The sequence below is a fragment of the Schistocerca serialis genome, chromosome 9 (genome assembly GCF_023864345.2).
Source record: "Schistocerca serialis cubense isolate TAMUIC-IGC-003099 chromosome 9, iqSchSeri2.2, whole genome shotgun sequence".
NCBI classification, from domain to species: domain Eukaryota; kingdom Metazoa; phylum Arthropoda; class Insecta; order Orthoptera; family Acrididae; genus Schistocerca; species Schistocerca serialis.
The window spans coordinates 136,748,582-136,775,381 of NC_064646.1; the positions used below are offsets into that span (position 1 = coordinate 136,748,582).

Here is a 26,800-nt window from a genome sequence, read left to right on the forward strand (position 1 = left end):
ACAAATTGCTTACTTCATTAATGAGCATATTGCATCAGCCACATGGGATTCTCGCTCTGTGTTTACAAACAGACGCCTGGACGCGTGTGCTGCTAGAGTGACTACAGCAAGCATACGGGATTACACACCAACTTCGGACTTAGAAAATTTCTGATCGTTAGCGTCAGCCAAGAACCTGTAGATGTACATCGAGAACTGGGGGCTCAAGGATGCAACAGTTTTGTCTATATAAGTAATGATTTTGTTAAGAAGGCGTCAGTCTTCGTGCAGCCGCAGGTGCAGCAGCATCGATCGCTCACACAGAAGGTGCCTCGATATTATAGGAGGAGAAGGCATACCCGCCTTACAGTCTATAAAGCAATAGATAGTATTTCTATTAATACTGAGATTCATGTAGGTGCCAAGTCATCCTGCATGGTCCATCAGTGTTCTGTGGTGGACTTTTGAACTTTACCCTTAGCAACAATGATACTATGCATCACGGTAATGGCTGGATCACCGTTAGTCTAGTATGTGGACCTAAAGTCGATAAAGTGACAGGGCTAGAAAATTTTAACAGCTGTGACAACATTGCGTATCGGACATATCAGATCGGAGAGGTCTACAATAGAGTTATGGGGAAATCCTATAACCTGTCGTTGAAGCCCTTGGTTGTCAGGACCAGGAATCATCGTAAAATAAATGAATCTCAATCAGTGTCAGTGTGGGTTGTTTTGCAATATTTTGGAACTGGCTGCATGAGTAATTTGTAACCAATCTCCTTTGTAGACTGATTGCACCTCGCCAGTTTTCTACCAATAAACCAAAGTGTACCACCTGCTTTACCCATGACTGAGCCTGTGTGATCATTCTATTTCATACATCTACAAGTGATACACCCAGGTATTTGTATGAGTTGGCTAATTCCATCTCAGACTCATTGATATAACAGTCATAGGATACATACTTTTTTTCTTTTCGTTTTTGTTTTGTGAAGTGCATGTTTAAAGTAGATTGCCAATCTTTGCACCACTTTGAAGTATTATCAAGATCTGACTGAATATCTATGCAACTTCCTTGAGACTGTATTTCTTTGTAGATATCTGCTTTATCTGCAAAAAATCTGAGGTCACTGTTAATATTGTCTGCAGGGTCATTAATATACAACATGAACATCAAGGGTCCCAATACACTTCCCTGTGGGACATATGAAATTACTTCTACATCTGATATACATATTTCACTAATTCTACATCTGTCCTCTCTCTCCACACCTCTTACACCTCAACTTCTAATTCACATTTCCACCCTGTTGTGTACCCTTACAACTTGATCTAATCCACTACCCCCCCCCCCCCCCCCCTTCTTTCCTTTATCAGTGTTCCTTTTATTTCCTTTTCCTTTCTTTCCTTCTCCCATCTGCATCCAGATCTGACTATTCTAGATCTTTATGTCTGGGGATTTAGCAAAGATAGATTTTTAAGCTATGCTGACTGACTTTGTATACTGGATTTGAAAAAAAAAAAAAAAAAAAATCTGCACCACTGATGGACTATGCAGGATAACTTCTGCACCTACATGATACTCAGTATTAATAGAAATACTACCTATTGCATTGTAGACTGTAAGGCGGGTACACCTTCTTCTCTTATAATATCGAGGCATCTTCTGTGTGAGACTAGAGTGACTACAGTATGCGTACAGGATAACACACCATCTTCAGACTTAGAAAAAATCCGATCGCTAGCGTGAGCTGAGAACCTGTAGATGTACATCGAGAACAGGGGGCTCAAGGATGCAACAGTTTTGTCTATATAAGTAATGATTTTGTTAAGAAGGCATCCATGCAGCCACACGTGCAGCAGCATCAATCGCTCACACAGAAGATGCCTCGAGGAGAAGGCATACCAGCCTTACAGTCTACAAAGCAATAGGTAGTATTTCTGTTAATACTGACAATTATGTAGGTGCACAAGTCATCCTGCATGGTCCATCAGTGTTCTGTGGTGGAGTTTTGAACTGACAATGTTCCTCAAAATTAAGTTTCTCAGACTCAGTAGAGGGCTTCAAATTCTGCGTGCCGCACTGCATGCTGCACCATAAGACAGCCTTATCCACTGGATGTATGATATACCTCACCTGGCAGTGCAGCAAGAACTGGCACAGGCAATTCTCCCATCTGTCCATAGAATCACTGAAAACAGCAAATGGCACCAGGTGCGGCAGGGCATCTGATTTTGACACCAGCACGGTGTGAGTTCAGATCAATTCTGCATTTTGTTTTAGCAGCTCTTGGTGAAATTGTTATTGTTGTTCCTCAAACTGCAGCTGCTCCTACCAGCATTGCTGAAAAGCCAGGTCTGTGGTGCCCACAAATTAATTCTAAGAGGAAAAAATAAAGCATCGCAAACATAAGGCACCCAATATCACCACTTTTGTATCCGCACAGTTGTAACATTGCCACAAACTGTGCTTATCGGTACAGATGAAACAATGCTGGCCTATGGTGGCTTGATTACTGATCTTGGAAGCAGAACCTCAGAATATGGAACAAAACTTGATGGTCAGTCTACAGGGGACCAGAAAGTCTGAACACTACATAGAGATAAGATAAGATAGGATACTTTATTGTCACATAACATGTTTTTATACAATCATTCGATTGAGAACATTGGTGACTCGTCAGTCTTTAACCTAAGTTGTTACTGTATTTTATATACTACAGGAAATATGTAATACATACATTGCTTATTATAATAAAAATACAACATTATATCTTAAATCTTTTCGTAACTCATCGAATCAATACCATAGCCTTCACACACATATATGAAGTATGGATGTACTGAACAGAATTCAAACTATAATTCTATATACAAACATGAATATACAGTGAACGTGTATACTTTGTATCTATATGGCTTCGGGAGTATACCATTTGTACTTGCATCTTTACTCCCTATTCCTACTTATAAATTCTTCTAAACTATAACATTGCTTTTTATTCATTTAGAAATTCTTCTGGACTATAACAACATTTGCTTTTTAGGTATGTGCCAATGGTCTCCAATGTGGATTCCCAAAATATTGACCTTATCTTATCTTATTTCTGATCTTCAGAGCCATGTAATATGGAGTATTTTCATATACTGTAAGTCAGTGACAAGGTAGCATGTATTTCAATTTATGTCTAGTTTCATAGGCATGTGTGAATGTATTTCCTTCAAACAGATGTGAGTTTTTCTGTTCAAAGAGAAGTATTTCATATATGAAGATGGACGCAAAATATTATTCCATATCTTATAAGTGTTATGAAATACACGTAGTATACAGTTTTCATCACCGTTAAACCCGTTACTTTGTGTAGTACCCTCATTGCATAAACTAAACTATTTAATCTCTTCAGTAGACTGTCCACATGGTTGGTCCATTGCAAGTTTTTACTTAAAGTTATCCCAAGAAATTTTACAGAATCAACTGCGGTCAGTTCTTTACCTGAATATTCTATTTGTGATGTACATTCAGTAGTTTGTTTGGCCCTGAAGTGTATGATTTGGGTTTTTCCAAGATTTAATTTCATAGCATTATCTTTTATCCATTGTTCAAGTTCTTGTAGAGTTTGTTTCGTGGTCCTTACTAAATCATCAGTGTTTTTGCAGCAGACTACAGCAGTTGAGTCATCTGCATAAAGTATTGTATCTGTATTTATTTTGCTACGCATGTCATTTATGTAATATAAGAACAGAAGTGGTCCTAATATCGAGCCCTGGGCCACGCCTGCTTGAATTTCTTTCCAGCTAGAGCAAGTTTTCTCTCCCTTTTGATGTATCACCACCCTTTGGTATCTGTTTTCGAGATGTGATGAAAACCAGCTTATAGATTTTCATGGAAGCCATAGGTACCCAATTTTTGGAGCAGTAGCTTATGGTTTACTGTGTCAAACGCCTTTGAGAGGTCACAAAAAATACCAGATACACTTTGTTTGTTGTCAAGGCGTGTACTTACTTTAGAGATTAGTTCATTTACAGCTTGTAAAGTGTTTCATCCCTTCCTAAATTGGAATTTGTTCTGATTTTAATATAGATATAAGAGACGAAAACAGATTTGTTACCACCCTGAAGGATTTGTTGGCTACAAACAGCTTAACACTAAATTTTACTGAGTACACCAGGGTAACGGCCACATCTGCCACAAGCATTGATAATATAGTGAGTAGCAAAAATACAGAAAAACATGTATTAGACTTACGAATATCTGATCACTCAGCACTTTTTATGCCATTGCCATACATAGACAAAACATATAGGCCCACAGTGAAATTGGTCAGAAATTTCAGCCAGCCAAATACAAACACATTTATTTTGAAATTAAAGGAAACCCACTGGACCTTCAGCAACCAGTGTTCAGTAAACAATAATTACAACACTTTCATATCTGAATTCAAGAACATTTTCAATGAATGCTTTCCCCTCGTATCAACACGTGATAAATACAATAAAAGTAAGACATGGATTATGGAAGGTATCAGGTTATCTAGTATTAGAAAGATGGAAATGCATAAGGAAGCGAAAACCAACCATGATGCTGAATTTATTACGTACAAAATCAAATACAAAAAAAATATTTGATCGGGTAGTTAAACAAGCAAAACAATTGGCAGACAGTAAATATATATAGCTAATGCCTCAAATAAATCAAAAGCAGTACGGCAGGTTGTCAAGAAAGAAACAGGTACTGAAGAAACAAAACATTTTAATTACAAACCAGAAATTGGTAGGAATACTGTTGCTAACACTCGGCACATCTGTGAAGAATTTAATAAGTACTTCATAACTACAAACAAAATTCATAACTTATTACTTCCACAAATAAGACCTGATGCAGTACTGCAGGAATCAAGAGAGTTTAAATTTACTGCAGTATCATGTCATGAAGTAGCTAACATCATACAACCCCTAAAAAATCTTAAATCTGTGGGCTGGGATGAAATTCCAACAAATATCATAAAGGCAGGAAGTGACAGCATTGCACCTCAACTCTGTAAAATAATAAACCAATCATTTGACAAGGGCTGCTTTCCAGACAGACTGAAATATGCTGAAGTCTGTCCAATCTACAAAAAGGGAAACAAGATGATTTAGTAAATTTCCGCCCAGTGTCTATACCCCCAGTTTTCTCTAAAATAGTTGAACGAATAGTATGTAATCAATTAGAAAAGTACAATAAGGAAGGTAATATTATTCTCAATGACCAATATGGGTTTAGGAAGATGAGCCTAGAAGGAAGCACAGTGCAACCAGTGCGAAAGATTGAACAACTCGACAAGCAGAGTACAGAGCATGGTGTGAGGTGAGGACCAAATCTGAGTATGCTGATGTCAGTGTGAGAACTTCTGGGCAAGGCTTATCGCCCCCAGAAATAAACACCTGGTTCAGTGACTGCCCATACAATGCATTGTACATGTCCTCGGTGACAGCATTCTGCAGTATTCCACTGTAATACCCAAGCTAGCTTATCTGCAACCCTCTTGATGTCCACTGGCAGGGTCACTAAACTACTGTGACGTAGTTAATCGTGCTTGTAAAGTGATCCACCTAGTTCAGAATACCGTTTTACTCAAAAACAACCAGGCAATAGTATCATGCACATTTGGGGTCTTCTTTGTTGTGTTATCGAAATATTTGAGGGGAAGAGATTAGTTGAGTGTAATTTGTCAGCAACTTCCCAGTGAGCAATACCTATGAGGGCATTGGGCGGGGAGGGGGGGGGGGGGGGGGGGAGCAGTGCTGGAGCGTCTTTCTGTTACTCATATTTAGAAGATATAAGTCCTTTGACTGTACAAATTCTGAACAGTTAGACCCTGGTTAAGTAGGTACGTATCTCCCAAGCAAATTGAAAAATTAAATTAGGGGGAGCCACTTGTCAAGTATTTCTTGAGCTGCAAATAAACTGTGCAGTTTATTTCTCAAAATGGAATATACCCTGTTAAGAAAGCAGTATGGGTATTTGTTTCTACAGGGACATCTGGGAAGTAATGAGTGAGTGTTTCACTCCAGTTTTAACACTCTCACCTCTGAGGCTGTCTTTTCTGTGGAGGCTTTATTATCTCAACGCAAGATTATCATTCCACTTCTGCTGTAGCTATAAAAAAGATATCTTTCATACTTTCAGCACCACTATGTGTGTTGTTAGTTAGTTAGTTAGTTATAAGTTCTATAGATCATTAGAACAATTTTTTTATTGAAATAATGTGAAACAAGTCAGTTACGCATATACAGGGCTATTACAAATGATTGAAGCAATTTCATAAATTCACTGTAGCTCCATTCATTGACATATGGTCATGACACACTACAGATACGTAGAAAAACTCATAAAGTTTTGTTCGGCTGAAGCCGCGCTTCAGGTTTCTGCCGCCAGAGCGCTCGAGAGCACAGTGAGACAAAATGGCGACAGGAGCCGAGAAAGCGTATGTCGTGCTTGAAATGCGCTCACATCAGTCAGTCATAACAGTGCAACGACACTTCAGGACGAAGTTCAACAAAGATCCACCAACTGCTAACTCCATTCGGCGATGGTATGCGCAGTTTAAAGCTTCCGGATGCCTCTGTAAGGGGAAATCAACGGGTCGGCCTGCAGTGAGTGAAGAAACGGTTGAACGCGTGCGGGCAAGTTTCACGCGTAGCCCGTGGAAGTTGATGAATAAAGCAAGCAGGGAGCTAAACGTACCACAGCCGACGGTCTGGAAAATCTTACAGAAAAGGCTAAAGCAGAAGCCTTGCGTTTACAATTGCTACAAGCCCTGACACCCGATGACAAAGTCAAACGCTTTGAATTTTCAGCGCTGTTGCAACAGCTCATGGAAGAGGATGCGTTCAGTGCGAAACTTGTTTTCAGTGATGAAGCAACATTTTTTCTTAATGGTGAAGTGAACAGACACAGTGTGCGAATCTGGGCGGTAGAGAATCCTCACGCATTCATGCAGCAAATTCGCAATTCACCAAAAGTTAACGTGTTTTGTGCAATCTCACGGTTTAAAGTTTACGGCCCCTTTTTCTTCTGCGAAAAAAAGTTACAGGACACGTGTATCTGGACATGCTGGAAAATTGGCTCATGCCACAACTGGAGACCGACAGCACCGACTTCATCTTTCAACAGGATGGTGCTCCACCGCACTTCCATCATGATGTTCGGCATTTTTTAAACAGGAGATTGGAAAACCGATGGATCGGTCGTGGTGGAGATCATGATCAGCAATTCATGCCATGGCCTCCACACTCTCCCGACTTAACCCCATGTGATTTCTTTCTGTGGGGTTATGTGAAAGATTCAGTGTTTAAACCTCCTCTACCAAGAAACGTGCCAGAACTGCGAGCTTGCATCAATGATGCTTTCGAACTCATTGATGGGGACATGCTGCGCCGAGTGTGGGAGGAACTTGATTATCGGCTTGATGTCTGCCGAATCACTAAAGGGGCACATATCGAACATTTGTGAATGCCTAAAAAAAACTTTTTGAGTTTTTGTATGTGTGTGCAAAGCATTGTGAAAATATCTCAAATAATAAAGTTATTGTACAGCTGTGAAATCGCTTTTCAATCATTTGTAATAACCCTGTACATGATACACTATTAGTGTTAATGTTAATGAAGACAATATTTCTTTCAATCCTACTCATGCCATTACCCTTAAAATCTTCTTTTTTTCCATTTAATGCTGTACTGTAGTATGAAAAGTGAGTTAGTTGTATTTTTTATCCTTAACTTCTTCTTTCTATGAATCAAGAACCCAAAAGAATTGTTGCAGTGGTTTGTGGAGAGCTCAACCATCATAAGGCAAGGATTAAAATCAATAATAGTACCTTCAAAATCTGGTACACCATAAACAGGAACATCTTAAGTTTTATGTTCAATTTTTTCTCTATCACTTTGGAGAGGGCCTTTCTCTTTCTATAACACAACAGCAGTCTGCATCAATTGCTTCCTACAAGATCTCAAGGATTGCTTTTAATTTTACATTGTGTAAAGAAGCTGCTGCAGCCTTATAGGCTTCCTTGAATTTACTATTGTCGTGGCATCACTGCTGCAGCAACCAAGAGAATTTGATAGTAATGCCAAGCACACTGTTCTTGCAGGGACTAGAATCAACCAGTTGTGGCACAGGGTAGTGTAAACAGTTAAAGGTAATGTGAGGAGTGTGGGCAGTAACATAAATTGGTGACTAAGTGTAGAAATGTATCAGTTCATCCAGTCTTTGTTCCCAGCATTTGTAAATGTCAGAACCAATCAGTAACTAAAATGCTATGAACTCTGGAGAGAATAATGTTATCTAAATGTGACGAGCGTGTCTGTTTCTAACTCATTTGCAGCTAACTTCATTGGGGCATCACCACAATAAATTAGGAGACTGAATTTCTCTAAGAGAGTAGGTATGATGTGGTGCTTGATGCAATACAGTGACACAGAGAAATTTCAAGACAGTGATTTGCTTACCATTCCCCAAAGGCATGTGGCAGACAGAACACTTGACATGAGAACCACTCCTGGTGTTACATCAACATGTAGAAAGACTCTTGTAACTATGATCAACACAGCATTGCATTAATCAGCTTTGTGTGCTGTTGTTCTGATACAGTAAAACAACTTAACGTGGATATGCTACAAATAGACAGGCTCGATGTCCTACAAGGAGCGAAGAGTTTGGTGACAGAGCTCAGCAGACCTGTGTATTGGTTCAGACAGCCTTGTCAGATAACAATCAATAGAGGTCAGAAATAAGCTCCATATACTTGCTTTAAACTCACCAGTGAGTCCTGTGATGTCATCTCTGAACTCGCCATCTCCATGTGTCTGTAAACCCGACTTGTGAGTGTCTGCTGCAACCCACTTGTCACCTGAGCCTGTTGCCGGGTACAAGCAGACTCAAATCTCTCAGAAAGGAGAGCGAGTATACAAGTTTGCAAGTATAACTGCAGATCACAGCATTCCTGCTACACATGCAACCATTTTGAAAGAAATTTTCACCATTAAACTGTAAATTACTATTCCTTTATTTCACATAATCATGGCTTCGGCTGTATAGGCATTCTCAAGTGCAAGTTGAAATGTGACATGACAGAAGCAAGCTATATGCCAATATAACACCCTATCAGTTAGCAGTAAATATTGTTCTATATATATAAAACTTTTTTGAAGACTACTGTAAATTTATTTTAATGTTTATTCAGACAATGTCTAACAATTACATTGACATACACACACTTCCAAGTGTTACCAAGTCTATAGTGACAGTTCCAGAAAACATGACAGGAGGATGATGTGCAATCTGTAAATGGTGATTAATTATTAAAATAAATTACAGATATGAATGATAAGCTATGCATCTCACCATTAGTTCTTAAACACAAGTTGCTATGACCAGACAGATACCGAAATGGCTTGCTTTTTAGTCAAAGGAATATAACAGTGATGTTGCTTTGTGCCCACTTTTCGTTTGATGCAGCACATATATTTTCACACGATGGAGTTGGAATCAACTAGAACACAACCATTTTGTTTGCATTGGATCTAATTTGTATGTTTTTCCTCTGAAGCATAGACTATAGTGTGAAACGTATTCCAAACATCACCACTCCTCTAATGAAGCATGTTTGCAATTGTATAATTTGCATAATTTTTGTCTTACACCCTCCACAGTCTTACAAAACATGGCTTTGTTAAGGCCATTTGATCCCAACAATTAGTCATTTCTTGTTGCCAGAGCTACTTTACAACAGCAGGATCTTGTACTCATCTTCCGTACTAACAATAAGTTGCAATTATCCTTACAGTCCTGCATGCTTCAATCAGGAATGAGTATGAAGCAACTGCAGTGTCACAGTTCCCAGGTTTGTCATACTCGCAAAACTGCAGCGAGAACAAAGCAAGCTGTTTAACACTGATGTAGTAGTAGCGCCTTCATTTGTGAAGTACGCAACCAGAACATTAGACTTGTCCCCAATACACTTCTGATCTCTAGCAGCCGATCACGCTGCATAGGATCAAAGATTCAGCATCAACGGGCTGTCAGTGAAAGCCAGAAAACATGAAGCGCCTTCACCAAGATATCACTAGCTATGCCAAGCACGTTGCTCTTGCCTACAAGATCACTGCATACACACCCGTTGACCACCACTGCAGCACTTCATCAACACACTGCTACCCACAGCACACAAGGGCTTAAAACATGAGCACCTCCATTGGAGCAGAGATGAAGATGCCATGAATCAATGCCAAAATGTGCCTACCAGATGAGAGCTTGATGTAACCCACAATGCCCCCCCCCCCTCCCCCTCAGGGGGCTTGCCACTCTTTGGTGGGTTTGTGCTTGACTGCCATGGGGCCCCAGCCTTTGCAGCATCTTTCCCTTTCTGTGCTGCATATCTATCCTCTTGCTGTTCTTTTACCCCACCCTAGCAGAACATGCCTGGGCTGTTTGTGGAAATGTATTCAGAATTTTCAGTAGCCAGGGTCAGGATACTCTCCACTGTTTTTCGTTCCTTTTTTAATTTCTTCATTCACCTTCTCCTATCCTTACTCCTCTTCAATGTTTGAGGTTCCTCTTTTTCTTCTTCCTCCCTGTGTGCTCCTGAAGGCTGGCCCATGCATCTGACGCATAACAGATGATTGAATAATCTGTAATTCCCAACCTCAGATCAACAGGCAGGGTTCACACGTACCCCTGGTATAGGTCAGGCCCAAGGAACGGTGATTGCCTGAGCAGCTACCTTCCCAAATTGCTGATTGGTCCCTTCCCTCTGTCAGGTGTTTGGAAGGTGTGGTCTGAAGGTGTGAACGATCTCCTAAGGCAGGTGTGCCCCCTTCTGAAGGGTGCTCCCCAATTGGAAAGAGTGTGCCATCAGAGATGCCGGCAATTGTGGGATATTTTCTCACAATGAGCCAGTCATCTTTACAGTCAACCTCTACAAAATGTAAACGGAACGAGGCTAACAATTCAAAGACCTTCCCAGCTGCCCCACGGTTCTTCATGGTTTCACGTACTGAAAATGCTCAGTCCTTCACTATGGTAAACCCGTTTATTATTCAGAAACGTTTTGATGCAATTGCTGGTCCTATGAAATCCTGCTCCAGTGTATGCAATGGCACTTTGCTTTTGGAGACTACTTCTGATTCTGAAGCAGAACAACTGCTTGCAGCTTCGCTCCTGCATGGGTATTCTGTTCGTGTTGAGGCCCATCGAATGCTGAATTCTCCCCTTGGTGTTCTTTACACTAGGCTGCTTGATGGCCTGACTGAGGCAGAAATCCAAACATACCTTTCTGTTCGGAGTGTCATTGCAGTCAATCGGGTAATGGAAAAAAATAGAAGCTTCCTTAGTGCCCACATGCATACTCTTTCTCACTGTTGTTGAGTGGTTCTTCTGTCAAAGATCAAAGCAGATTATGAAGTTGTCATAGTCAGACCATGTATTCAGAACCCGATGCACTGCTACCAGTGTTGTCATTACAACCACACTCGAGTTGTGTAGATACCGAGCCAAATGTATAACCAGTGGTAGGGATGCTCAAGAGGCCAATTGTCCGCACCCTTCTCCCTGCTGCATCAACTGCTATGGTAACCGTCCTACCTTCTCCTGTGATTGTCCCATGTATCTCAATAAGTGGGCTGTCCAGGAGATCTGGATGTACGAAAAAGTGCCTTAGCTGGTCACTCGCAAGTTGTTGGCTTGTTAGAAACCCTATGTTCTACCACCTGGCACATACAGTACTACTCTTGCTACATTTCGCTCCATGAAGGACATGGCCATGTAGATATGTGACCTCAAATTTAGCGCTGTGGTTGTGAAATTGCTCAGTGTCAGTAGCATTCCCATCTCCTACTGCAGCTGTGCAACACGCCACCAAACTTTCACCTCAGGGGAACGAAGTCACCTGCTACACAACCGGCAGGCTGGAAAGGACAGAAGGAATACTCCCATGAAGACTTCCTCTGTCCCTCCAGCCTACCAGCATCTGAGTCTTTCCCTGCCAACTGGAAAGGTTCCAAGAAGTCAGATGAAGGCAAATGATCTTCTCCTTTGCCAACTCAAAGATCCTCTTCAGCGTGTTGCCACGTGATGCCCTCGACCAGATGATCTCCATGTTGTCGGTGTGCACAGCCAACCGTTTTCCTGCCTTGGACTCCACAGGCTGACAGAAGGAGAATGCCAACACTTCTGTAGCCCTCATGGAGCAGAATGTTTAAGGCGGAACTCATCAGTAGCTGAGGCTACACCCCTTCATTTTCTCCTCATCATGACTCTCCAATGGAATGTTCACGGTCTTTGATCCAACAAAGAGGATTCACGGCTGCTTGTAGAATTGCAGCATCTGCTTGTTCTCTGTCTTCAGGAAACAAAATGGAAACAAAATTGTGTCCTCATGATCACTTTGAGCTCTCACATTTCTTCGTGGTCCATTTTGACCTTACCCTCGATGACGGCATCTCATCTCATGGATTAGTCACGCTGCTCATACAAGATGACATTCTTAGCCAACATACCTCCCTCATCAGCCACCTTCAAACTGTGGGAGTTTGCCTTTTCCTTCTTCACTTGACCTTTTTCGTTTATACCGTTTATATCCCTTCCTCATTTGATGTCACCAGGGCAGACTTCCTCCAGCTCATTGGGCAGATACCTCACCTCTTGCTGCTGCTTTGTGACTTTAATGCACACCATCCCCTGGGTGGTTCTCCGAGAACCTGTCTAAGAGGTGCCTGCTTGGCTGACCTCAGTCAACTTAACCTTCTCTGCCTTAACACAGGAGCACCCATGTTTCTTTCCGACTCCATGTGCACATAGTTCTATTTGGACCTATCCTTCTGCACTACCAAGCTTGCCCCTCATCCCGAGCGATCTGTTCTCTTCGAGACGTGCTCGAGAAACCATTTCCCGTGTGCTGTCCACTTGCTGACTCCTACCCCATGTATGTGCACGCCCGAATGGTAGCTTACTAAGGCTGAGTGGAGGCTTTATTCCTCCCTGGTGACCTTCAGTGGGCAACATTTCCCCAGTCTGATGACAAGATCGAATATCTCACAAACGCTATCCTTACAGCCGCAGAATGTTCCATTCCTCACATTTCCTCTGTACCACACTGTGTCCTGCTCCCTTGGTGGATGCAACGCAATTCACTTGTGGAGATGTGATCTCCATGTTTTAACCATCATCCTACGATGGTAAACTCCATTCATTATAAACAGTTGTGTGTGCAGTGTCATCACGTTCTTCAGGATAGCACAAAAGCTAGCTAGATTTTATTTACTGGTTCTTTTAACGGTTCCACCCTCTCTTCCGTCATGTAGGTCAATCTCCGACGGCTCTCTGGGACCAAGATCCACTCCCCAATTTCCAGCCTGACAGTAGCCGACGATGTCATTATGGGGCCTTGTTGCTATCTTTAACACCTTGGGCCACCATTTTGCAGAGATTTCTAGCTCTTCCCACTATCACACTCCCTCCCTCCCTCCCTCCATCGGAAACGAGCGGAGGAGACTTGAGTGAGATTCTTCTCTTCTCAGAATTGTGAGCGCTACAATGCCACCTTTACTATGAGGGACATAGATCATGCTCTCACTTCATCCCGATCCTCCTCCCCAGAGCCAGATGATGTTCACATTCAGATGTTGCAGCACCTTTCTCCTGCGGGCAAGCACTTTCTGCTTCATACATACAACCACATCTGGGCAGAGTGCACGTTTCCTAGATGCTGGTGTGAAGCCACTGTCATACTCATACCAAGCCCGGTAAGGATAAACACCTTCCTTCTAGCTACTGCCCCATTTCTCTCACAAGGTGTGTTTGCAAAGTGAGGGAACATATGATTCATGCCCAGCTTGTATGGTGGCTTGGGTCTTGTAATTTGGTAACCACTGCCCGGTGTGGATTTTGAGCATGCTGTTCTGCAGTTGGCCATCTTGTCACTTTGTCCACCCAAGTCGTGAATGGTTTTCTGCGGAAATCCCAAACTGTGGCCGTGTTTCTCGATTTGGAGAAAGTCTATGACACCTGTGGGACTGGCAGCCTCCGTACTCTCTACATGTGGGGCTTCTGTGGCCGGCTGCCCCGTTTCCTTCAGGAATTTTTGAAAGACTAAGTTTTAAAGATACGTGTGGACTCTACCTCGTCAGACACCTTTTTTCAGGAGAACGGTGTGCCTCAGGGTTCCATCCTAAACATCATCCTCTCCGCTATCGCCATTAACCCTATAATGGCCTGTCACAATTTTGTCATCTATTGTAGTTTCCACGGACTTGTCTCATTGAGTGGTGTCTTCAGTGATGTCTTGATCGTCTTTACTCATGGAGCATCGACAGTGGCTTTTGTTTTTCCACTGACAAAACCATTTGTATGAATTTTTGGCTGCGCAACTGGTTTCTTTGACTGTCTTTACTTCTTGGGATTATTGCTCTTCCATTCATTGAAAGTTTGAAATTCGTGGGGCTCATGCGCAACAGGAAAATTTCTTGGTCCTTCCACATGTCTTACCTGCCAGCCCACTGTATGCAGTCCCTTAGTGTCCTACGTGTCCTCAGTGGTTCTTCCTGGGGAGCAGATAGATCCACCCTCCTCCATTTGTACCGCTCGCTTGTCCGTTCGAAACCAGACTACGGCTGTTTCATTTATGCATTTGCACATCTGTCCCTCTTATACCGTCTTGATACTATCTACCATCATGGCATTCATTTGGCCACTGGTGCTGTTACACTAACCCGCTTGAGAGCCTGTATGGAGAAGCTGCCGGACTACCGCTGCCATGCCGCTGTGACTTTCTCCTCAGCAGATATGCATTCCATTTGTCTGCCATGCATGGCCACCCATCCTATGCCTCCTTCTTTGATGACTCCTTTAGTCGCCAGTATGGGGTGTGTCCCTCTTCTCTGTTACCTCCTGAAGTTCACTTTCGGCTCTTGTTCCAGCTGCTTAACTTCATGCTACGTGCAGCTTTCCCAGTGAGTGTAATGTTTTTTGGTATCAGCTCCCAGAACACTGTTCATTATTTACAGCAAAGCTCTTGGCCCTGTGTCAGGTCACACAGTACATGCGGTGACACAGGCTTTTCAATTGCATCATCTGCTCTGACTCTCTCAGTGCCCTTCAAAGTGCTGCACACCATCCGTCCATTAGTGCAGCAGGTCCAGGAGAGCTGTCACTTGCTGATCTTGATGCAGCCACTGTGACATTTATGTGGGTCCCTGGTCATGTCAGTCTGACAGGAAACAAGGCTGCTGATGCTGCCACCAAGGCTGCAGTCCTCGTACCTTAGCCCGCTAGTTCTTACATCACTTCCGATGATCTCTGTGTTGCCATCTGTCAGCAGGTGGTTGGCATCACCACACGCCCTCCCTCCTTAAGCCTCTTCCATCAGCGTGGACAACCTCCTCTCAGCCCTCTCACCATGAGGAGATCATTTTAGATGGTTTTGTATTGGACACTGCCGTTTTAGCCATCGCCATTTGTTAAGTGGTGCTCCCCCAACACTTTGTACACATCGTGCTCAACCATTGACAGTCCACCATTTCCTGACGGAATGCACTTTCTTTAAACACTTATGTTCTCATTTGTGTTTACCGCCTGATTTACGGACCGTTTTAGCAAATGACGCATGGGCTGTCAACTGCATTTTACTTTTTATCCATCATAACAATATGGCAAGAGCCATTTCACTTATAGTTCAGTACTTCCATTTCTCTATGGCGTATTTTATAGACCTTTCTCCATGTCCCTGTTTCTAGAGGCCTTCTCTTCTGTTGATTGGGATTAATGTGTAGCCATTTTTAACTCCTCTCTTTGTCTTCGTATTCTACAAGTCTGACATGGGCATGTATGACCCTGGTTGTTTTGCACCCTAAAAAGAAAAAAAAAGCCCAGGTGGGGAGCAGCTACACCATCTTGACAGACTGAAGCTAAGCTTCTCCATCTCTCAGCAAAGGAACTTGTAATTGCCTCATTACACAATAGAATATTTGTTTCATAAATTTTATGTACTATATCTTTTATTTTCTCCAGAAATTTGAAGGAGCCTTTATCCTCCAAAGGATTATCAGTTGCACAGTTAGCACGGAATAATAAAGAGAAGCACTCTGTTCCCACTTCGTGTGCACTCTTCCCTTGCCAGCCACACATCACCTGACTTCTGTGTGATGTAGTGGGATGGCTGTATTGTAGGCAATTGATGCAATACATAGGATTAGGGTCAATTTGTCTTATGTTCTGATGGGTATATCCTAACTTAACACACTTAAGAAATTTTAACTAAACTGTAACCTATTGGATACTGGTGGAGCACAGCAATTCTTGAATATTCAAATGTAAAGGAGGGAAAGCAGTCAGTCATAGAATCCATACTTTATTACAGATCTAGATTTCTACTATAACACAGTCATCATCAGTGCATTACCAGAAAAGTGATATAAGCGTAATCATATGACAATTGACGGTAGCAGTTAGATGGCAGAACCAAAGAATATATTTGTTTGCTGCCAAGGAGCTATTCACTTGTAGATGGGGAGAAAACTACTCCCCTGTACTTCAGTGACAGTTTGCTGCCCCATCATTATTTCACATACGGTATAGGGCTGTTGGCTAGACTGGCCAGAGCAACTTTCTCGTGCTAGACTAATAGCCGAAAATATCCTCTCCATATTCAGTGGGTATTCACTTGTGGATCGTCAGGAGGATACTCGCTTGTAAGTCTATGGTAGCGTGCTGTTCTATAATTATTGCCATCCATACTTCCCACATAGGGCCATTGGCTAGACTGACTGGAGCTACTCTCCTGTGCTAGACTAATAACAAAAATATCAACTCCACATCTACCAGTTACTGACGAAACTGGATTGAGCTACTGTCTATTGATCGATCAATGGCAGCTGAAATTATTTAAATAAACAATATACCGGACTGCAGACAGAATAATAACGACTTATGTCTGTCCTATCCAACAGCCAGCACAGAAAGAGTCCTTTTCACTCCAATTTCCAGCTAAGGGAAGGGAGGGGGAAGGGCCAACAGTGTACTGTGGTGGTGGTGGTGGTGGTGGTGTTGTGAAATAGGTCTGTTAGTCTCCAGACACACAAAATTTGGTATTCCTGACAATAAATTTGAATTTACCACCATTTTTAATTTCCCACATGCCAATTTACCACCACATCCAGGGGTGGGGGTGGAGGGGGAGAGGAGGGGATGGGAGAGGAGGGGGACCCTTGTGCCAGCTGGGAGAAACCCATGACATCATCAGGGATGTGTGTAATTAATTGATCAATTAATTAATTTGTATAATTAATTTGATATCAAAATTACACCAGAAATGCTTTGTCCCCCCCATGAACCATGGACCTTGCCGTTGGTGGGGAGGCTTGCGTGCCTCAGCGATACAGATAGCCGTACCGTAGGTGCATCCACAGCGGAGGGGTATCTGTTGAGAGGCCAGACAAACGTGTGGTTCCTGAAGAGGGGCAGCAGCCTTTTCAGTAGTTGCAAGGGCAAAAGTCTGGATGATTGACTGATCTGGCCTTGTAACAATAACCAAAACGGCCTTGCTGTGCTGGTACTGCGAACGGCTGAAAGCAAGGGGAAACTACAGCCGTAATTTTTCCCGAGGGCATGCAGCGTTACTGTATGATTACATGATGATGGCGTCCTCTTGGGTAAAATATTCCGGAGGTAAAATAGTCCCCCATTCGGATCTCCGGGCGGGGACTACTCAAGAGGATGTCGTTATCAGGAGAAAGAAAACTGGCGTTCTACGGATTGGAGCGTGGAATGTCAGATCCCTTAATCGGGCAGGCAGGTTAGAAAATTTAAAACGGGAAATGGATAGGTTGAAGTTAGATATAGTGGGAATTAGTGAAGTTCGGTGGCAGGAGGAACAAGACTTCTGGTCAGGTGACTACAGGGTTATAAACACAAAATCAAATAGGGGTAATGCAGGAGTAGGTTTAATAATGAATAGGAAAATAGGAATGCGGGTAAGCTACTACAAACAGCATAGTGAACGCATTATTGTGGCCAAGATAGATACGAAGCCCACGCCTACTACAGTAGTACAAGTTTATATGCCAACTAGCTCTGCAGATGACGAAGAAATTGAAGAAATATATGATGAAATAAAAGAAATTATTCAGATTGTGAAGGGAGACGAAAATTTAATAGTCATGGGTGACTGGAATTCGAGTGTAGGAAAAGGGAGAGAAGGAAACATAGTAGGTGAATATGGATTGGGGGACAGAAATGAAAGAGGAAGCCGTCTAGTCGAATTTTGCACAGAGCACAACATAATCATAACTAACACTTGGTTTAAGAATCATGAAAGAAGGTTGTATACATGGAAGAACCCTGGAGATACTAAAAGGTATCAGATAGATTATATAATGGTAAGACAGAGATTTAGGAGCCAGGTTTTAAATTGTAAGACATTTCCAGGGGCAGATGTGGACTCTGACCATAATCTATTGGTTATGACCTGTAGATTAAAACTGAAGAAACTGCAAAAAGGTGGGAATTTAAGGAGATGCACCTAGATAAACTAAAAGAACCAGAGGTTGTACAGAGATTCAGGGAGAGCATAAGGGAGCAATTGACAGGAATGGGGGAAAGAAATACAGTAGAAGAAGAATGGGTAGCTTTGAGGGATGAAGTAGTGAAGGCAGCAGAGGATCAAGTAGGTAAAAAGACGAGGGCTAGTAGAAATCCTTGGGTAACAGAAGAAATATTGAATTTAATTGATGAAAGGAGAAAATATAAAAATGCAGTAAGAGAAACAGGCAAAAAGGAATACAAACGTCTCAAAAATGAGATCGACAGGAAGTGCAAAATGGCTAAGCAGGGATGGCTAGAGGACAAATGTAAGGATGTTGAGGCCTATCTCACTAGGGGTAAGATAGATACCGCCTACAGGAAAATTAAAGAGACCTTTGGAGATAAGAGAACGACTTGTATGAATATCAAGAGCTCAGATGGAAACCCAGTTCTAAGCAAAGAAGGGAAAGCAGAAAGGTGGAAGGAGTATATAGAGGGTCTATACAAGGGCGATGTACTTGAGGACGATATTATGGAAATGGAAGAGGATGTAGATGAAGATGAAATTGGAGATATGATACCCTCAGACTTCAAGAAGAATATAATAATTCCAATCCCAAAGAAAGGAGGTGTTGACAGATGTGAAAATTACCGAACTATCAGCTTAATAAGTCACAGCTGCAAAATACTAACACGAATTCTTTACAGACGAATGGAAAAACTAGTAGAAGCCAACCTCGGGGAAGATCAGTTTGGATTCCGTAGAAACACTGGAACACGTGAGGCAATACTGACCTTACGACTTATCTTAGAAGAAAGATTAAGGAAAGGCAAACCTACGTTTCTAGCATTTGTAGACTTAGAGAAAGCTTTTGACAATGTTGATTGGAATACTCTCTTTCAAATTCTAAAGGTTGCAGGGGTAAAATACAGGGAGCGAAAGGCTGTTTACAATTTGTACAGAAACCAGATGGCAGTTACAAGAGTCGAGGGACATGAAAGGGAAGCAGTGGTTGGGAAGGGAGTGAGACAGGGTTGTAGCCTCTCCCCGATGTTGTTCAATCTGTATATTGAGCAAGCAGTAAAGGAAACAAAAGAAAAATTCGGAGTAGGTATTAAAATTCATGGAGAAGAAATAAAAACTTTGAGGTTCGCCGATGACATTGTAATTCTGTCAGAGACAGCGAAGGACTTGGAAGAGCAGTTGAATGGAATGGACAGTGCCTTGAAAGGAGGATATAAGATGAACATCAACAAAAGCAAAACAAGGATAATGGAATGTAGTCTAATTAAGTCGGGTGATGCTGAGGGAATTAGATTAGGAAATGAGGCACTTAAAGTAGTAAAGGAGTTTTGCTATTTGGGGAGCAAAATAACTGATGATGGTCGAAGTAGAGAGGATATAAAATGTAGGCTGGCAATGGCAAGGAAAGCGTTTCTGAAGAAGAGAAATTTGTTAACATCCAGTATAGATTTAAGTGTCAGGAAGTCATTTCTGAAAGTATTTGTATGGAGTGTAGCCATGTATGGAAGTGAAACATGGACGATAAATAGTTTGGACAAGAAGAGAATAGAAGCTTTCGAAATGTGGTGCTACAGAAGAATGCTGAAGATTAGATGGGTAGATCACATAACTAATGAGGAAGTATTGAATAGGATTGGGGAGAAGAGAAGTTTGTGGCACAACTTGACCAGAAGAAGGGATCGGTTGGTAGGACATGTTCTGAGGCATCAAGGGATCACCAATTTAGTATTGGAGGGCAGCGTGGAGGGTAAAAATCGTAGAGGGAGACCAAGAGATGAATACACTAAGCAGATTCAGAAGGATGTAGGTTGCAGTAGGTACTGGGAGATGAAAAAGCTTGCACAGGATAGAGTAGCATGGAGAGCTGCATCAAACCAGTCTCAGGACTGAAGACCACAACAACAACAACTACTCAGGTAGGCCATTTTTGTACCTCGTCGCCCTAATGCATTGTCTGCACACCATGGGAGAAATTTTTGGGCCCAGCATTTTGTCCCCAGTAAGTACTTCTAAATGTTCCTTTCCCTCTTAGCTGCACATGGCTTTGAAGCCCCAAACGTCCACTGCAAGATTTGTCGTTAAAGCATCAAATTGCCTGCTTGCTCTCTCATGCAGAAAAACACCATTCAAAGTAGAGCCACTATAAAGGCCCCACATACATTAACAATGTACCCGCTTCCATCAATACCAGCTCATGCCAATAACTTCCTGTCATCTCACAAACACGATGTCTTGGGTGAAAAACGAACATAACTTGTACCCTTGAATATGGAGAACAGTGACAGAATGTCTTGTCCCCTCTCAACCTTATTCTTCCATTAGTGAAAAACTGGAGTAAGTACACCCCGTCATCTGAACGGTTTCATTGTATTCAGGGCATAAGTATTTATCAGTCCAAAGTTTATTTCAATTTTATGATATTTGGTATTTGTAAAACTAATTTTAAGGCATCAGTGTACCTGTTACTTTTGTCACCATAACCGGGGACAATAGTAACACAGGTAGGTTACGAAAGTAACATAAGTAAATTAAGCCACATTTTATTACCTAAAGGACTCATACAGGAACTTAAAGTACATTACCATTACAAAACAGTAATTAAACATCAATAAACTTCAATTTTCATTTGTTTAAAATTATTATATTAATTGAAAGAGCAATTAATAGCACTGAACGAATTTAGGCATTATGAGTACATGTTCAGTGAGTCAATAAAAGAGAAAAGTAATGCATATCTTAGTCCCATCAGATTCACAATTATAGCACACGTAAATGCCCCCCCCCCCCCTTTGGTACAAGCAACATGAGGCCAACCCTCACATTCTCAACACTGAATCCACTTCTCCTTGGGACGACTGTGATGGAAAGGCTTGACACATATAAGGCAGTAGCTATCATTGTCTTCCGATGATGATTCTTCAGGTTTTTTCTGCTTTCGCCCTCTTGGCCGGTTGCTTTTTAAATTTAGCTTCTTTTCCGCTTTTTTCGCCTGGGGACAGGCCTTTACCTCTTCTTCTACAGCCAGATTCTCTGGAGTGTCGGTCAAAATTGCAGACTTTCTCCTTTTTCTTGTGACGTTTGAAAGTGTTTTCTCGCATATTGCTACTAGATCAGGATAAGATGTCCTCCCAGCTTAAGATGGATCACTAGAAATTGCTAATGATTCTGCTAAGGACATAGTTTGTTTCCCTAATTGGAAGCTTGTGCTGGGCGATCAGTGACAGAAGATGGTGCAAAATCGATTTCACTGAACGCATTCCTATTAAAGGGTACTATGCCTGTGCAGTGAAACCCTGCTGCAATGTTTTTGGGAGTTACAGCAAGTGGAAGTGCTTCCCTTAGAATTGAAGGGATGTCACAAATTGACATGGTCTTTACTGGATGATTCTTGACCCAGTTGTCAGCAAAAGCATTCACCGTCTTTTTAAGTGGACCATAAACTGAACGGTCTGGAGGCTGTAGCCTGTGTGTACAGTGCAGTGGGAATCCCCTTGCTTTTGCAAAAATTCAGGCTTCTGATGGATAAATGAGATTCGTGATTGTCGAGAAGCAGTAAGCATTTGTGCTCTGGAGTTGGTTTAGCAAATTTTATGAAATGGTCATTGGAGGGCAGCGTGGAGGGTAAAAATCATAGAGGGAGACCAAGAGATGAATACACTAAGCAGATTCAGAAGGATGTAGGTTGCAGTAAGTACTGGGAGATGAAGAAGCTTGCACAGGATAGAGTAGCATGGAGAGCTGCATCAAATCAGTCTCAGGACTGAAGACAACAACAACACACGAAATGGTGCAAGAATAACAAAAATTCTTCCTTTTGCATCCAGCCACTCGCATTTCCTGCTCCAATGCAACCAATAGGACTGTCTCGAATAAAATGTCACCCTGAGCATTGATGGCAATAGCAACAGTGACAAGAGTGCCTCTTTCAGTCGACGTGATAGCTCCTACCTGCTTTATTCCCCATTTAGCAGGACTGAAGACTACAACAACACACGAAATGGTGCAAGAATAACAAAAATTCTTCCTTTTACATCCAGCCACTCGCATTTCCTGCTCCAATGCAACCAATAGGACTGTCTCGAATAAAATGTCACCCTGAGCATTGTTTGGTTTCTGAACAGTGGTGACACCTGTCCCATCCATATCCCAGATGTCCATGGGCCCCAACTTATATCTCTCCATATCACTAGCCAGGTTGTTGAAAAAGGCATCCACATTTGTTAGATTATAGCTCGTTGCTCGAGCAAGACTTGTGGGTTGAGGCGACCGAATAGACAACTGGGGTTTCCTCTTCACGAATGCTGAAAACCAGCCTGGACCAGCAGTTTGATTGTCCGCCCAAGTTGATGGAATTGGTATATTGTTTGTCGTTGCCAGTTCGTGAGCTAATTTTCGGATATCCTTAAGGAAAAGTCCGTAAAATATCTCCGACACTTTAATCACATAATCAGTTATAATTTTTTTTTTGTTCATCAGAGAACACTCGATTTACACTTCTATATCCAACACGAGGCATTGGTGTGCTCTGCTACCACTCATACGTTTCTCTTTCTTTTTAATGTATGCCATGCAATGTAACATGGCATACATTGTGTTTTGTTGCTGCTGCTCCAATACATCTTCTGCCGCAGTTTGATATACAGTAGTAGAAGTTAGTCCTCTTGTAGTCGTCCTAACCCGTGTTTGTGGCATAATTCCCTGTAACGAAATAACTAAGTAAATAACGAGTCTGTTCAGTAATAACGAGTTTGTTCAGCAGGACACTACTACTCCTAATAGTATCATACCTAAATTACTGTTCGCTAACGAAAAAAAAAAAACAAAAAAAAACATGGTACCTGCAGCTAATAATACTTTTTCACTAACGGGGACGAAAGAAACACTTACTTCCGTCCCCAGCAGTAATGGTTCTTTTGTCCCCGACCACGCTTTTCTTTTTAATTGATATTTTAGACACAATCTACACAAGTAATGAAAAAGCTGATAATGGTGACATAAAACTGAAAGTTTCACATAGTTAAATTATTACAGTAGACTTACGTTTACAGCGTAATGCCATCGTTATCACAAAACTAAGAAAATTGAGAAAACTTGCGTGAGACACTGACAAAACGTTTTACTGCGCCACACTCAACAGAGACTCTCCAATACTGTCCAACAATTGGTAGGTAGCAGGGAAATATGAAAGGAATACGTTGTTTGAATCACGCGATTTTCGGAGCTACATGCGAAGGTCGGGGAGGGATGTTACTTTCATACCCTGTTACTTTTGTCAGCGGTCTCCCCTATCCATTTACTTCCATTAAATACAAGGGATATATACCGTCATAAATCTGTGAATAGTCTTAAAAGTATTTACTGTTATTGGTACTACTGTTAACAACAGTCGATCCCCATTCAAATCAGATGCGTTAGCTGATGTAATTGCGGATAACATCTGCAGGTTCCATAATTATGTCTAACCGTATACGCAACGGCGTATTTGAACGGAGCACTGTTTCCGTGCAGACGGAGGGCATCCGGTGTGACCTTAGGTCGGCCGATACCGGCCGAGGCCACCAGATTCCTTGCAGCGTCTGCAGTCTCTATCATATACACAGCTTCACTGCGTCGTGAATCATAATTTCCAAGATGATCGTAGCGCAACTTCTGGCAGCACTCCTGTTAGATTTAGCAACAGGTAAGATTGCAATAGTCTCTACATCTGTGTCTACATCCATATTCTGCAAACCACTGTGAAGTGCATGGCGGAGGGTACTTCCCAATGAGGGATGGGAAGAACCGACCGGTTAAAACCATTACCGGTATTTCAGTTCTGAGTAACCGGTAGTTTTTGGTTTTTCTTTGGTTGCAGTTATAACAGGTGTTTTTGTTTTTTCCTTATAAAGGTGTAAAAAATATCAATTGGCCATAGCAGCAGTGATAAAATGTTTCGATTTTAATAACAATGCCTACAGAAACGACCGACGGACGAATAATATAAGAACTGGCACTCCATTGCTGAGACAAAGTCCCTGTTGCCGTGTGTCGTTGCTTAAGGTACGCGTGTGCGTGCGCTGTGAAAGACTTCCCCGACCTGGTCTATGCAGTAGCTTCTCGCTGTGGTCGGACATCCGTTGTACAGCAGAATGGTGCCAACACTAGTGTGGAAATATTTTTACGAAGTGACGTAGCAATAAAGTATAATGTTTCATTTGCTTTGAAAGATTAAAGATTTGTCTACCATTTCTACGAAATAATAAAAGAGGAAGGAAATTAAGATATCAGTAATAAATTAAGAACTTAACAATAGTTAAATTCATAGTATACAATAAAAATAGAAAGTAGCTGACCTGTTGTCTGTGTCTACATAATGTGCTTTTATCTGCTTGTAGCCCTTGAAAACGGACAAATTAACACCGAAAACAGTTCTTTAACCACAGTTGCCATTCTTTACCACTGACTATTCGTAGTGACCAGGTAGCGGTATGATCCCCCATTACAACATGGTTTTTTAGCAGAGTTTCAAAAAACTGGAATCAATAGGAGAATACCGGTGATTATTTTGTAGTATTCAACCACTTACCACTTTTCGAGAAAAGCAACGAGTAGCGGGTGGACTAATTTTTCTTCACCTACTGAACGTAATATTTTGGTTCTATGTATCTTGCAACTTGGAGAGTAAAAATTTTTTTTCAACCTTTGTTCGATTTCCACATTTATTACGGGAAATGACAGGAATAAAATGCAGAAAAATCACTTACTTAAAAAAAAAAGTTATTTTGAGCAGGAAAAAGACGATATAACCGCAATCCAGTAGTTTCAGCGATAATCGCAATCCCTGCTTCCCGTCATAGGCGTCCTTTAGATGAGTAACAGGGCCACTTGCCCCCTTCTGGAATGTGTAGTAGACTTTTTATTAATTTCGGAATTCTCTCGCATTTCTAGAAGTAATTGGGTCTGACTCTCTTCGGCCGCATGCGGGGTGTAATACAGCCGCTTTAGTAAATACTAAGCTGTTTGTGTGACTTTACAGAAAATTGCCGATATAGAGTATTCAGTCTTTTCTCTGTCGGTTCCTTGTACAGTCTTTAATGAGTTACACAAAGGGAGAGTTGACAGTTTAAATAACTGCTGGACTAACAATATTACAAAGCAATAATTGGTCAAGAAGTTTTGGAGATACACGATTTTGAACAAACGAACATTTACGTTTTTATTTATATAGACAGACACTCATAAACAGTTGTAAATAAATTATGTACAAAAATATGGCCTTCCAATGGGATCCCCAACATAAGGGACGTTGGCAAACATACTCATAGTAAAAAGATCTATATCTTATTATTTATTGCAACAACTGTATATTGGTTTTAGTATAAAGAATAATAAAGAAGAGACTCCATTTGTTCCTCATAAATGGTTAATGCTGCATCAATAAGCAATTAGAAATATAAGAAAGAAGGCTATAATTGAGAGATGAGAAAATAGCTCTTCCCAGGAATTTTGTTTTTATCACAATTACATTTTACTTTCAGCGAAGCAACCTGATTGATTAATCATTGAAATCTGGTTTAGCAACTATGTGAATTCTGTCAACAAGATTTGACGGCCTGTTTATTCTCATATTCAGCCTTAAGTAGTTGTATCATCGACTTTAATTAGCTGAAACTGTGAGTTCACAATGTGCGACAGTAACTGGTACTGTCTTAAACATCCTCAACACTATTTCACTGTTTGATGAGCATCTCTTAACCCATACTCAAACCTTAAAAGTATCCAGATGGAAAACTGTGTCAATGCTCCTCATTAGTTCTTTGACCTAGTTCTTTGAAAGCAGCTGTTTCCGTTAAGTAGCTCCGCTACATCACTGTCTATGCTACATGTGGTACCAATATTTGTTGCACATCTTTCAAGATAAGACACAGCTTTCGTTCAAGGCGTTTCCTAATATTCTATCAGTTATTTCAAGCATTCTACATCGAACAGTTATTTCTGTGCAAGTATGAAGTTTTCTGTAGAATGTCATATTCATTTCAGTGCCCGCCCGCCGATCTTTGAGATCCTGCAGTACCGTAGAGAAGTAATAGCAATAGATTGTTGAAAACAAGTGAGTTGTGTAGGTGGTAGTTGTGTGAAGCAAGCATACTGTTGCCACGTGAACCATGTTAGCAATAGACATCTGTTCCGCATCGATCGTTTCTTTATTATGCTACTTGAACGAAATTACTCTCTCAACAGTTCGCGTTCACAGTCGTA

At 41.5% G+C, this 26,800-nt stretch overlaps 1 protein-coding gene across 3 annotated transcripts in view; it reads left to right on the forward strand.

Moving 5' to 3' along the window:
* The first annotated feature begins 24,084 nt into the window (after positions 1–24,084).
* The window catches only part of LOC126419325 (lachesin-like), a 140,615-nt gene continuing 137,899 nt past the window's right edge, over positions 24,085–26,800 (forward strand). For 2 of the 3 annotated variants that reach the window (XM_050086509.1, XM_050086507.1), the window contains exon 1: positions 24,085–24,242. In XM_050086509.1, coding sequence (XP_049942466.1) covers positions 24,194–24,242 — 49 coding nt within the window. In that variant the 5' untranslated portion in view covers positions 24,085–24,193. The remainder of the gene's footprint in view (positions 24,243–26,800) is intronic. The other variant, XM_050086508.1, reaches the window with a different exon arrangement.